The 12622-nt window shown below is 50.7% G+C and overlaps 1 protein-coding gene across 1 annotated transcript in view; it reads right to left on the bottom strand.

Annotated features, from left to right (window-relative positions):
* The window catches only part of lats2 (large tumor suppressor kinase 2), a 186788-nt gene that overhangs the window by 107837 nt on the left and 66329 nt on the right, over positions 1 to 12622 (bottom strand). The window contains 1 exon segment of the mRNA XM_038818027.1: positions 3696 to 3828. Within this exon segment, the coding sequence (XP_038673955.1) occupies positions 3696 to 3828 (133 nt within the window).

Genomic DNA, 12622 nt, shown 5'->3' with positions numbered 1-12622 from the left:
CGAATGGTACCTTTTCAAATGCTTTTTGAAAAAAAACAAATAAACTACTATATAATTTGACAAAGATTCAAAATGCTTAGCTCTGTTGTGTTCCATGTATTCGTCTAGCAATGGAGCTACAGAACTGCTGGTGACTTAGCCAGAACAAGGATTTATTAATGTACATGTGGTTAGGTAACGATCTGATAAAGATCAAGTTATCAAAGAGTTACATTAGACTCTCCTGGAACTACCTTTATGCACGACTGTCCTCATGGACACCTTACAACCTTCTGGCGGTAGCCGGATGCCACCTGACTTATATCTGACGCCACCTGCTGGTGAGAGGTCACACTGCTGAGTAAATGTAATATTATCTACAGACATTTCACCACAAGCTCCCTTCTCTCTCCACATATGTTGTCAGACCTGCTGGGATTGCCCAGTATTTCTGTTTTTGTTTTCCGCTTTCAGCATCCGTTGTAACTTGCTTTTATATACACTACTATATCCACTGGTTTCCTTCTTGTCTGTCTCGCTAGTTGAATAGTTATCTCATCAATTTATCAAGCATGATGTTCTTTTCGCAAATCCATGTGGCTGTGCTCAATTATATTATATTAAGTGCCCCAATAAAACGTTTAGCATTTCCCTACAACTGGGATATTAAGCTAAATGACCACAAGTTCCCCTTTTCTCTCTTCCCTCTTTCTTAAATAGTCGGATTATGTTTATGAGGGAGATAGAGAACCTAGTGGAGTGGTGCAACTCAAGAATCTGTCCCTCAATGTCAGCAAAACTAAAGAGCTGGTCATTGACTTCAGGATGCAAAGTATTGTACACACCCTTGTCTGCATCAACAGAGCCAAGGTAGAGATGGTTGAAAGCTTCAAATTCCTAGGTGTGCACATCATTAAAAATCTGTTTTGGTACACCCACGTCGACGCTACCACCAAGAAAGCACAACAGCTCCTATACTTCCTCAGGACTTTTAAAGATGCACCATAGAGAGCATCCTTTCTAGCTGCATCACAGCCTGGTCAGGGCAGCTGCTCGGCCCAAGACCGCATGAAACTTCAGAGTCGTGAACATAGCCCAGTCCATCACATGAACCTGCCTCCCATCCAATGACTCTATCTATACCTCCCGCTGCCTTGGGAAAGTGGCAGCATAATCAAAGACCCCTCTCTCCCAGCTTACTCTTCCAATTTCTTCCATCGGGTAGGAGATACAAAAGTCTGAGAACACGCACAAACAGATTCAAAAACAGCTTCTTCCCCACTGTTACCAGACTCCTAAATGACCCTCTCGTGGACTGACCTGATTACATTGTGTACCTTGTGTTGCCCTATTATGTATTTTCTGTTTATTTTATTTTATTTTCATGTACTAAATGATCTATTTGAGATACTCGCAGAAAAAACTTTTCACTGTACCTCGATACACGTGACAATAAACAAATCCATATAAGAATTCAAGTCCGCGAAATTTTACTACTGAGGAAAAATTGTATAGACTAAAATATTTTTAAAAATAAATTTACAGCACCCAATTATTTTTTTCCTTTCCAATAAAGGGGCAATTTAGCATGGCCAATCCATCTAATCTAATCCAAACACATCTTTGGGTTGTAGGGATGAAACACACATCCAAACACATCTTTGGGTTGTAGGGATGAAACACACGCAGACACGGGGAGAAAGTGCAAACTCCACACAGACAGTGGCTCAGGGCCAGGATCGAACCCGGGTCCTCCGTGCTGTAGGCAACAGTGATAACTACTGCTCCATATGCCGCCCGACTAAAATAAATTTAACTGAGGTTTATAAAATTATGAGGGGCCTAGAGTGGAAATAGGATGGAACACGTTCCCATAGCAGAGAGAGGGAACATATTTGCAGTGTTGCGCACAAGGTTGTGAAGACTAGAGGAGAAAATATTTTCATCCTTAAATAAAAACATGAAAGGTTGGCACTACTCAACGTGTCAAGCAGCATCCACGGAGAGAAAAACAATCTGTGACCCTTACATCAGAATTGCAGAAAGTTAGAAATGTTATAGGTTTTCAGCAAGCCTAAGAGGGGAGGATGGGAAGGAAGGCCTGTGATAGGGAAGAAGGCAAGAGAGATTAAATAACAAAAGGTTTCATGGTGCAAGAACACAGGGCGGAATTCTCCGCTCCCCACGCGTCGTGGGAGGGCCCCCCGACATTTTTCACACACCCCTGGCGCCCCCCCCCCCCCCCCCGCAATTCTCCCCCCCCCCCCCCCCCCCCCCCCCCCCCCCCCCCCTCGGAAGAATCGTTGACCCCGATGGGCCGAGCGGCCGGCCGTTCACAACGTCGCTGCCGTCGTGAAACAGGTGCCAGATGCCCGTTTGGGGCTTCCAGGGGGCGGTTTGGGGGCAAGAGCACCACGACTGTGCTCGGGAGGGGATAGGCCCGTGATCGGTGCCCACCGATCGTTGGGCCGGCGTCCAAATCAGATGCACTATTTCCCCTCCGCCGCCCCGCAAGATCAAGCCGCCACGTCTTGCGGGGCGGCTGAGGGGAAAGACGGCCACCGCGCATGTGTGGGTTCGTGCCGTCAGCGGCATGACGTCAGCCTTGCATGCGCGGGTTGGAGCCGGCCAACCTGCGCTTGCGCGGCTGACGTCATTAGCGCGTCGGCCGCGTCATTCTTGGCGCGACGCCCCCGCGGCCGAGAGTTACGGAGCGCCGCTCCTAGCCCCGCCGGGAGGGGATAATAGGGGGCGAGGAGCAGCCTCCAAGGCCATGGTGAAACTCGGCCAAGTTCACGACGGCTCTCCCGATTTTTCCCGGGAGCGGAGAATTCCGCCCAAAGGGTCTGGTAATGGTTAAAGGAAGAAACAAAAGTGTGTCTAGATGAGGTGTGAATGGTTGGATAGGAGCAACCAAATGCAAGTAAAGGAATAAAGAAAGGATCAATAGAAAACCAAACCAACCAAAACAAAACAAACTGGAGGCAGAGGTTATGAACTAAAATTGTTGAATTTTATAAAGCATTCAGAATGCTGTACAGTGCCAATCCAGTGTTGTTCCTTGAACTTGCATTGAGTTTCAATTAAATATTGTAGCAGGCCTAGGACTGGAAGGTCAAAGTGGGAGCAAAGTGGAGAATTGAAATGACAAGTGATGGGAAGTTCAGGTTCATGTTTGCGTGCTGTACTGAGGTGTTCCACAAAGTAGTTACCCAGTCTGTGTTTTGTCTCCTCGACGTAGAGGAGATCACAATGTGAGCAGTGAATACAGTATCCTGAATTGGAAGAAGCACAAGTAAACTGCTGTTTCACTTGATAAAAGTGTTTGGGCCTTAGATAGTGAGAAGGAAGGAGGTAAAAAGGCAGGTAGATGCTGCATCACCTGCGCTTGAATGGAAAGGAGCTATAGGTGACGGTGTTGGGGTGACTGGGGGTGGAAACACGCTGATGTTCCTTGCATCAAAGTTACTGTGGTGGTTTATAATACCTGCCGCCAGCTCTTTAATTGGAAGAACAATTAATTATGGTGGAAAATGCTAATAGTGGTACCAATCAATAGGCCACCAGCATAATGGTTTCCTGAATTTCCACAAATATTTGATCCAGGCTCACCCAAAACTAGTGGAAAAGAAAATCATGCTACAACTCTCAATGTAAACAATTTAATTATAAAGCAGCGTTATCTTTACTTATATGAAATAATGGTGTGGGTTTACCTGGTGATGTTTGCTTAATCACTCGGACAATCTGTTCAGTCCTAGGGTCCAGATAGCCCATCTTACTTATGAAGTCCAGAGCAGCTTCTATGCTTTTACTGCCAGTCTGCTTGAGAGCTCGGATTGCCATTTCCTAAAAACAAAAACAATTTTGAGTATATCACAATGGCAGACAGTAATTGTGTTTAGGAAACAGTTATATAACAAAGTGATGAGGTAAGATGTTCTGTTGCTACAGGATGTTTTCGTTCCTAGTTTGGTAAACTCTCCAGTAGGATAGGATAGTGAACGGGTGAATTTGTCTCCTCTTGTTTAAAAATCTGGCAATTGTTGTTTATAACACCCCTATAAGTTTATTAATCACATAATAATACGATTCTGACACCTCGTCGCCATCTGTGGAATTCATAACTGTTGAACCATTGTAAATCTCTGGTTAGGCCACAACTAGTCACCACACTTTAGGAAAGATGTGAACGGGGCAGCACGGTGGCCTAGTGGTTAGCACAACCGCCTCACGGCGCTGAGGTCCCAGGTTCGATCCCGGCTCTGGGTCACTGTCTGTGTGGAGTTTGCACATTCTCCCCGTGTCTGCGTGGGTTTCGCCCCCACAACCCAAAAAAACGTGCAAGCTAGGTGGATTGGCCACGCTAAATTGCCCATTAATTGGAAAAATGATTGGGTACACTAAATTTATTTAAAAAAAAGGAAAGATGTGAACGTCCCTGGGAAGGTGCATGGCGATTTACCAGAATGGTTTCAGGGATGATGGGGTTTTAGTTACAAGGTTGGGTTGGAAAGGATTGGGTTGTTCTCTTTGTACCCAGGAGATTGAGGGGAAATTTGTTAGAGGTGTACAGGCCATGACAAGTTCAGATAAGGTAGTCATAGAAAAACTCTTTTCATTTGCTGTTGGTGCAAGGATTAGGGGACAGATTTATAATTTTGGGCAAGCGACACAGAGGAAATGTGAGGAAGAGTTATTTACACAGCAGGTGGTCGCTGAACTCACTGCCCATGGAGTTGGTGGAAGCGGAAATAATGATTTCAAAAGGAAATTTGATTGGCACTTGAAGGAAATAAACCTGCAGGGCTATAGCATTTGAGCAACAGAGTGGGATTGACTGGACTGCTCCAGGAGGAGCCAGCATGGAATTGATGGGCCCAATAGCCACTTCCTGTTCTGTAAATGACTCTATGACTTTATGTTGGAATTTGCATCTGAAAACTGTCTCTCAAAGTCACAGGAGAAAAAATTCAATTGGACCCAATAGTTGGCACAGGGACTCAATGAGCAACTATCCTATGCTGTTCAAGTTGAGGACGGCATTACAATATGCACTGCTGACTGGTTACATGCTTAACAGCAGGCCCAGGAGCATGCGTGGCGAGCCTGTACTTTTTAAAGTCTTATTAAAGGGGAGCACAAAACCAGGAGTTTTGTTACAAAGTCTTTGATAGAAGGTTTTTTTTAAAATAATTTTTATTGAAAAATTTTGATTTTATACAACATTGACACACCTTAGTAAAATACCGAAAATAACAATAATATTAACAATCATATACATTCGCCCCACCTCCATGAACAACACAGCATTTTAACAACAACGCAAATTAACACACTATAAAGTTACAGAATAGACACTACAATAGTGCACCCCCCCCCCCCCCCCCCCCCCCCCCCCCCGGGGTTGCTGCTGCTATTGACCAAGTTACCTATCTCTGAGCCAGGAAGTCCAGAAAAGGCTGCCATCGTTTATAGAACCCTTGTATTGATCCTCTCAGGGCAAATTTGACCTTTTCCAATTTTATAAATCCCGCCATGTCACTGATCCAGGTCTCCACGCCTGGGGGCCTTGCATCCTTCCACAGTAACAGAATCCTTCGGCGGGCTACTAGGGACGCAAAGGCCAGGACACCGGCCTCTTTCGCCTCCTGCACTCCCGGCTCTACCGCAACTCCAAAGATCGCGAGTCCCCACCCTGGTTTGACCCTGGATCCAACCACCCTCGACACCGTCTCCGCCACCCCCTTCCAGAATTCCTCCAGTGCTGGGCATGTCCAGAACATATGGGCGTGGTTCGCTGGACTCCCCGAACATCTGGTGCACCTATCCTCACCCCCAAAGAACTTACTCATCCTGGTCCCGGACATGTGGGCCCGGTGCAGCATCTTAAATTGGATGAGACTAAGCCTCGCACATGAGGAGGAAGAGTTAACTCTCTCCAAGGCATCCGCCCAAGTCCCGTCCTCTATCTGCTCCCCGAGTTCCTCCTCCCATTTAGCCTTCAGCTCCTCCACTGATGACTCCTCCACCTCCTGCATTACCTTATAGATGTCAGACACCTTCCCCTCTCCGACCCACACCCCCGAAAGCACTCTGTCCATCGTCCCCTACGAGGGCAGCAAAGGGAATCCCTCTACCTGTCGCCTAGCAAACGCCTTTACCTGCAGGTATCTGAACATGTTCCCTTGGGGAAGGCCAAATTTATCTTCCAGTTCCCCCAGGCCCGCAAACCTCCCACCAATAAACAGGTCCCTCAATTTGCTGATGCCCGCCCTTTGCCACCCCCTAAATCCCCCATCCGTGTTCCCCGGGATGAACCGATGGTTGCCACCCAGTGGCGCCTCCATCGAGCCCCCTGTTTCCCCCCGATGCCGTCTCCACTGTCCCCAGATTCTTAGGGTCTCCGCCACCACCGGGCTCATGGTAAACCTCTTAGGGGAGAGCGGCAACGGTGCCGTTGCCATGGCACCCAGGCTCGTACCTCTACATGACGCCATCTCCATTCTTTTCCACACCGCCCCTCCCCCCTCCAGCACCCATTTACGCACCATTGACACATTGGCTGCCCAATAGTACCTCAGAAGGTTGAGCAGCGCCAGCCCGCCTCTATCCCTTCCTCGCTCCAGGAACACCCTCTTCACTCTCGGAGTCCCATGCGCCCACACAAAGTTCAAAATACTGCTAGTCACTCTCCTAAAGAAGGCCCTGGGGATAAATATGGGCGGGCACTGAAAGAGGAACAAGAACCTCGGAAGCACCGTCATTTTGACGGACTGTACCCTCCCCGCCAACGACAATGGTAGCATGTCCCACCTCTTGAACTCCTCCTCCATCTGATCTACAAGTCTGGTGAAGTTATGCTTGTGGAGAGTCCCCCAGTCCCTGGCCACCTGCACCCCCAGGTACCTAAAGCTCTCCCCTGCCCACCTAAGCGGGAGCCTACCAATTCCTTCCTCCTAGTCTCCAGGGTGCACCACAAACACCTCGCTCTTGCCTAAATTTTATTTATAACCTGAAAAGGTCCCAAACTCAGCTAGCAACTCCATCACTCCCGGCATCCCTCCCACCGGGTCCGCCACATACAGTAACAGGTCGTCGGCATACAATGACACCCTATGTTCCTCTCCACCTCGCACCAAGCCTCTCCAGCTCTCTGAATCTCTCAACGCCATCGCCAGCGGCTCGATTGCCAGTGCAAACAACAAGGGGGACAGTGGGCCTGGTCCCTCGGTAAAGCCGGAAGTACTCCGACCTCCTCCTATTCGTGGCCACGCACGCCATCGGGGACTCATATAGCAGCCTTACCCATCTAATGAACCCTTCACCAAATCCAAACCTCCCCAACACCTCCCATAAGTACCCCCACTCCACTCTATCGAAGGCCTTCTCCGCATCCAACGCCACCACTATCTCTGCCTCCCCCTCAATCGCCGGCAATCATGATGACATTCAGCAATCTCCGCACATTCGTGTTCAGCTGCCTTCCCTTCACAAAACCTGTCTGGTCCTCGTGCACAACCCCTGGCACACAGTCCTCTATCCTGGTGGCCAGGATTTTTGCCAGCACCTTAGCATCCACGTTGAGGAGAGATATGGGCCTGTATGAACCACACTGCTGGGGGTCCTCGTCCTTCTTTAAAATTAACGAGATCAGCGCCCGCGACATCGTCGGGAGCAAAGTCCCCCCTTCCCACGCTTCATTGAGTGTCCGCATGCGCCAGCAAGGGGTCCACTAGGTCCACAAACTTTTTATAAAATTCCACCGGGAACCCATCCGGCCCCGGTGCCTTCCCTGACTGCATCTGCCCGATCCCCTTAATTAGCTCCTCCAGCTCAATCGGCGCACCCAGCCCCTCCACCTCTCCTCCTGCACATTCAGGAAAGAAAGCCTGTCAAGGAACCTCTCCATTCCCCCCCTTTCCCCCGTTGGCTCCGACCGGTACAGTTCCCCGTAAAAATCCTTGAAGACCTCATTCATCTCTACCCCCTTCCGCACCACATTCCCATTCTTGTCTCTTACTCCAGCAATCTCCTTAGCCGCATCCCGCTTGCGGAGCTGATGAGCCAGCATCCTACTCGCCTTTTTACCATGTTCGTACACTGCCCCTTGTGCCTTCCTCCACTGTGCCTCCGTCTTTCTAGTGGTCAGCAAATCAAATTTAGCCTGCAAGCTGCGCCTCTCCCCCAACAGTCCCTCCTCTGGTGCCTCTGCATACCTTCTGTCCACCTCCAGCATCTTTCCCACCAGTCTATCCCTCTCACTCCTCTCCCTGTGTGCTCGGATGGATATCAGCTCCCCACGAATTACTGCCTTCAGGGCTTCCCAGACCATCCCCACCTGAACCTCCCCCGTATCATTCACCTCAAGGTACCCCTCAATACTTGCCCGGACCCTCCTACACACCTCCTCCTCCGCCAACAACCCCACATCCAACCGCCACAACAGACGCTGGTCCCGCACCTCTCCCATCTCCAACTCTATCCAATGCGGAGAGTGGTCGGAGATTGCGATGGCCGAATACTCGGCCTCCTCTACTCTCGGAATCAGTCACCTACTCACCACGAAGAAATCTATCCGAGAGTAGACCCTATGTACGTGGGAGAAGAAAGAGTACTCGCGTGCCCTCGGCCTCACAAACCTCCATGGATCCACTCCACCCATCTGATCCATAAACCCTCTCAGTACCTTGGCCGCCACCGGCCTCCTACCCGTCCTAGAGCTGGACCGATCCAGTGAAGGATCCAACACCGTATTAAAGTCCCCCGCTATGATCAGACCTCCCGCCTCCAGATACGGGATCCGTCCCAACATAAGCCTCATAAAGCCCGCATTGTCCCAATTTGGTAACATACCTACTCCCCTTGTCCGCCACCACCTCCGATGCCTCAAACAACACATTTTTCCCCACCAGAATCGCCACTCCCCGGTTCTTCACACCAACCCAGAGTGGAAAACCTGCCCCACCCATCCCTTCCTCAGGCGGACCTGGTCCGCCACCCTCAGGTGGGTCTCCTGAAGCATTGCCACATCTGCCTTTAGCTCCTTCAGGTGAGCCAGTACCCTCGACCGCTTCACCGGCCCATTCAACCCTCTCGCATTCCAAGTGACCAACCGGATCAGAGGGCATCCCGCCCCCCTCCCCCGTCGGCTAGCCATAGCCCGTCGACTGCCCGCCCCAGGCCAGCAACCCCTGCCCGACCCAGTCCACATAGCGACGACACCTCACCTCTGTCCCCCCAGCCCCCCCCCCCCCCCCTCCCCCAGCTCCTTCTTGACCCTACCAGCAGCAACCCGGTATTCCCCTTTCCCCCCCCTCCCTTCCCCCCCAGGCTAGGAACCCTCCCAGCCGTGAACCATCCTCCATTGTACTTCCGTGGGTCAGCTAACTTCTGCTGACCCCGGAAACTCCCGCCAATAGCCCGACCCCTCCCGAAGTCGGATCATCCCCCATCCTGTCCCTCCTCGAGGCACCGCTCCAGCGCGGGGAAGAACCAGTTAAGGCCCCGCCTCCCCCGTCACCGTCTCCACCCCCCAGCCCCGCAGCGCGGGAAACCAGAGGAAAGCCCGCACTTTCGCACTGCCCCACCACACCCTTCTGACGCAGCTCCCAAATATCAGCCCCACTCCGACATAGAATACAACAGACCCCCCCAACCCTCCCCACAAAATACACAGCCCAAACAATGCCCCACAGCACAAAAACAAAAACATAGCAGAACAACCCCTCCGTAAATAACCATATCAAAATTGCAAAAGTACTAAGACAAGAAGAGAAAAACAGAAGAAAAAGAGAACACAGCAACAGCAGAATCCAGCACTCATATATTACAGCCGACCTCGCAACCCCCAACCCCTAGTTCAAGTCCAGTTTCTCCATCCGCACGAAGGCCCACGCCTCCTCCGGGAAATCGAAATAATGGTGCCGGTCCAAATAAGTTATCCACAGGCGCGCGGGCTGCAACATTCCGAACTTTATCTTTATCTAACTTTATCTAAGAGATAAAGCACCTCTTTCGTCCGATTAAATCTGGACCGCCGCTTAGCCACCTCCGCACTCCAATCCTGGTAGATCCGTACTACCCCATTCTCCCACTTGCTGCTCTTCACCTTCTTGGCCCAGCGCAGCACGCACTCCCAGTCACTGAACTGGTGGAACCTCACCAGCACCGCAAGCGGGGGTTCATCTTCCTTAGGCCTCCTGGCCAGCACCCTGTGCGCTCCCTCCAGCTCCAAGGGCAGATGGAAAGACCCGGCCCCCACTAGCGAATTCAACATTACAGCCACGTAGGCTGTCAGGTCCGACCCCTCTAGCCCCTCCGCAAGGCCCAGGATCCGCAGGTTTTTCCGCCTCATGCGGTGATCAAGCTCCTCGAAGCGTTCCTGCCATTTCTTGTGGAGTGCCTCGTGCCAATCCACCTTATTCACGAGGACCACGGCCTCCTCCTCTCGTTCAGTGGCCTGCGTCTGCAACTCCTTGATGGCAGCACCCTGGGTGGACTGAATCTCTGACAGCCTTCTGTTCGTTTCATGCAGAGAGCTCAGCACCTCATCCTTGAATTCTTTAAAGCAGCGCAGGAGATCAGTTTGTTGCTCCCGGGCCCACAGCCTCCAATCCTCTAGGGCTCCTCCGGCGGCCATCTTGGATTCCTTCCCCCGTTTTTTCTGAGGACCTGCTGCCGTTTTTTCCCCCTTTCCACTCCGAGTTCGAGGTGTGGACTGTGGGGAAAGTTGTTCAGCACACCTTCCCCCACCGGGAGACGTCGAAAAATTTCCGTTTTGGGCTCTCAAAAGAGCCGAAAAGTCTCTTTAAAACGGCAGCTCCCAAATGTGTGGCTTCCTACTCCATCACAGCCACCGGAAGTCCCTTTGATAGAAGGTTGACGACTGGTACTAGAGCAACAGGTCAGAGAGAGGACTCCGAAGTTTTCTGATGCACCTCTGAGGTAGTCCAGACGGTCTACAGGAAGAGACTGGTCATGTTTCAACTAGGACCAAAAGACTCTTAATGGATATCCTGCGTTAGGAAGAAGGGAATGGGAGCAAGTGGCCAGAGAGGTGAATTCCTGTAATCTGGCTCCGAGGATCTACAATAGTGGAAAAAGTTCAATGACCTCACATGAGTGAAGGTTAGTGTATGATTCTTCAAATTACTTCTGCCCACCATATCACCAGCTTTACATTCAGCTGATTGCACCCCTGAGTCCCATCTCTCATCTGTCAGCAATCATGACTCATGCCTAACATTCATTTCCTTGAAAGGTTACCCAAAATTTGGCTGGGTACGACACCCCGAACTGGATCTTACTGTGAAAAAAATGCTGCTTTGGCCTTACTGAAACCTGCTCGTCGTTTGACTAGTTCAGCTCCAATGTCTTGGTATATCCTGATCTGGTTCCCCTCCCAGTTGCAATCGCAGGTTGCTTTAGCCCATCTCAGGAGCTTCTCCTGTTCTTAAAATTTGTAGATATGCACCATCACCACCCGCAGCGATTCCCCAGCTCTGGGCCTCTGCCTTCAAGATCGATGAACGGATGAGTACGATTCACCTCAACTGCCTTGTCAAATACTCTCTCTTCGATCAACTTTGCAAACATTTTAAAAAAAAAATTTTAAATAATTTTTATTCAAATTTTCACAAAAAAGAAAACAAGAACAGAAAATTCGAAGAACAAAAAAAAAACAGAACTGCCCCCCCGCCGTAGTAAATACAAAAGAGAAACAATAAATTAATGCCCGTCATTGGGAAAAAACAGATATTCAGCCCAAAACAAAGAGACTCCCCCCCCCCCCCCCCCGGTTGCTGCACCGTTCTGCCAGGAGATCTAGGAATCGTTGCCATCTCCTGAAAAACCCCTGCACTGACCCCCTTAGGGCAAATTTCACCCTCTTCAATTTAATAAACCCCGCCATATCGTTGACCCAGGCCTCCACGCTTGGGGGCCTTGCATCCTTCCACTGAAGAAGAATCCTCCACCAGGCTACTAGGGACACAAAGGCCAGAACATAGGCCTCTTTCGCCCCCTACACTCCCAGCTCCACTGCAACCCCAAATATTGCGAGTCCCCAGCCTGGATTGACCCTGGATCCTACCACCCTCGATACCGTCCTTGCTACACCCTTCCAAAATTCCCCCAGCGCTGGGCATGCCCAGAACATGTGGACATGGTTTGCTGGGCTCCCTGAGCACCTAATACACCTGTCCTCGGTCCCAAAAAACCGGCTCATCCTTGTCCAGGTCATATGAGCCCTATGCAGTACCTTAAACTGTATGAGGCTACGCCTCGCAGATGAAGAGGAGGAGTTCACCATTTCTAGGGCATCCGCCCACGTCCCCTCCTCAATCTCCTCACCCAGCTCCTCCTCCCATTTATCTTTCAGCTCCTCCACCGAGGCCTCGTCTACCTCCTGCATCACCTGGTACACTTCCGAGATCCTCCCCTCTCCAACCCATACCCCCAAGAGCACCCTGTCCTGGACCCCACGCGGCGGCAGCACGGGGACCCCGCCACCTGCCGCCTGACAAACACCCTTACTTGCATGTACCTAAAGGTGTTCCCCGGGGGGGGGAGCCTGAACTTCCCTTCCAGCTCACCCAGGCTTGCAAACTTCCCGTCTATGAACAGGTCCCCCAGCCTCCTG

Source organism: Scyliorhinus canicula, chromosome 14 (genome assembly GCF_902713615.1).
Source record: "Scyliorhinus canicula chromosome 14, sScyCan1.1, whole genome shotgun sequence".
Lineage (NCBI taxonomy): Eukaryota > Metazoa > Chordata > Chondrichthyes > Carcharhiniformes > Scyliorhinidae > Scyliorhinus > Scyliorhinus canicula.
This window is presented reverse-complemented; position numbering and strand designations above follow the sequence as displayed.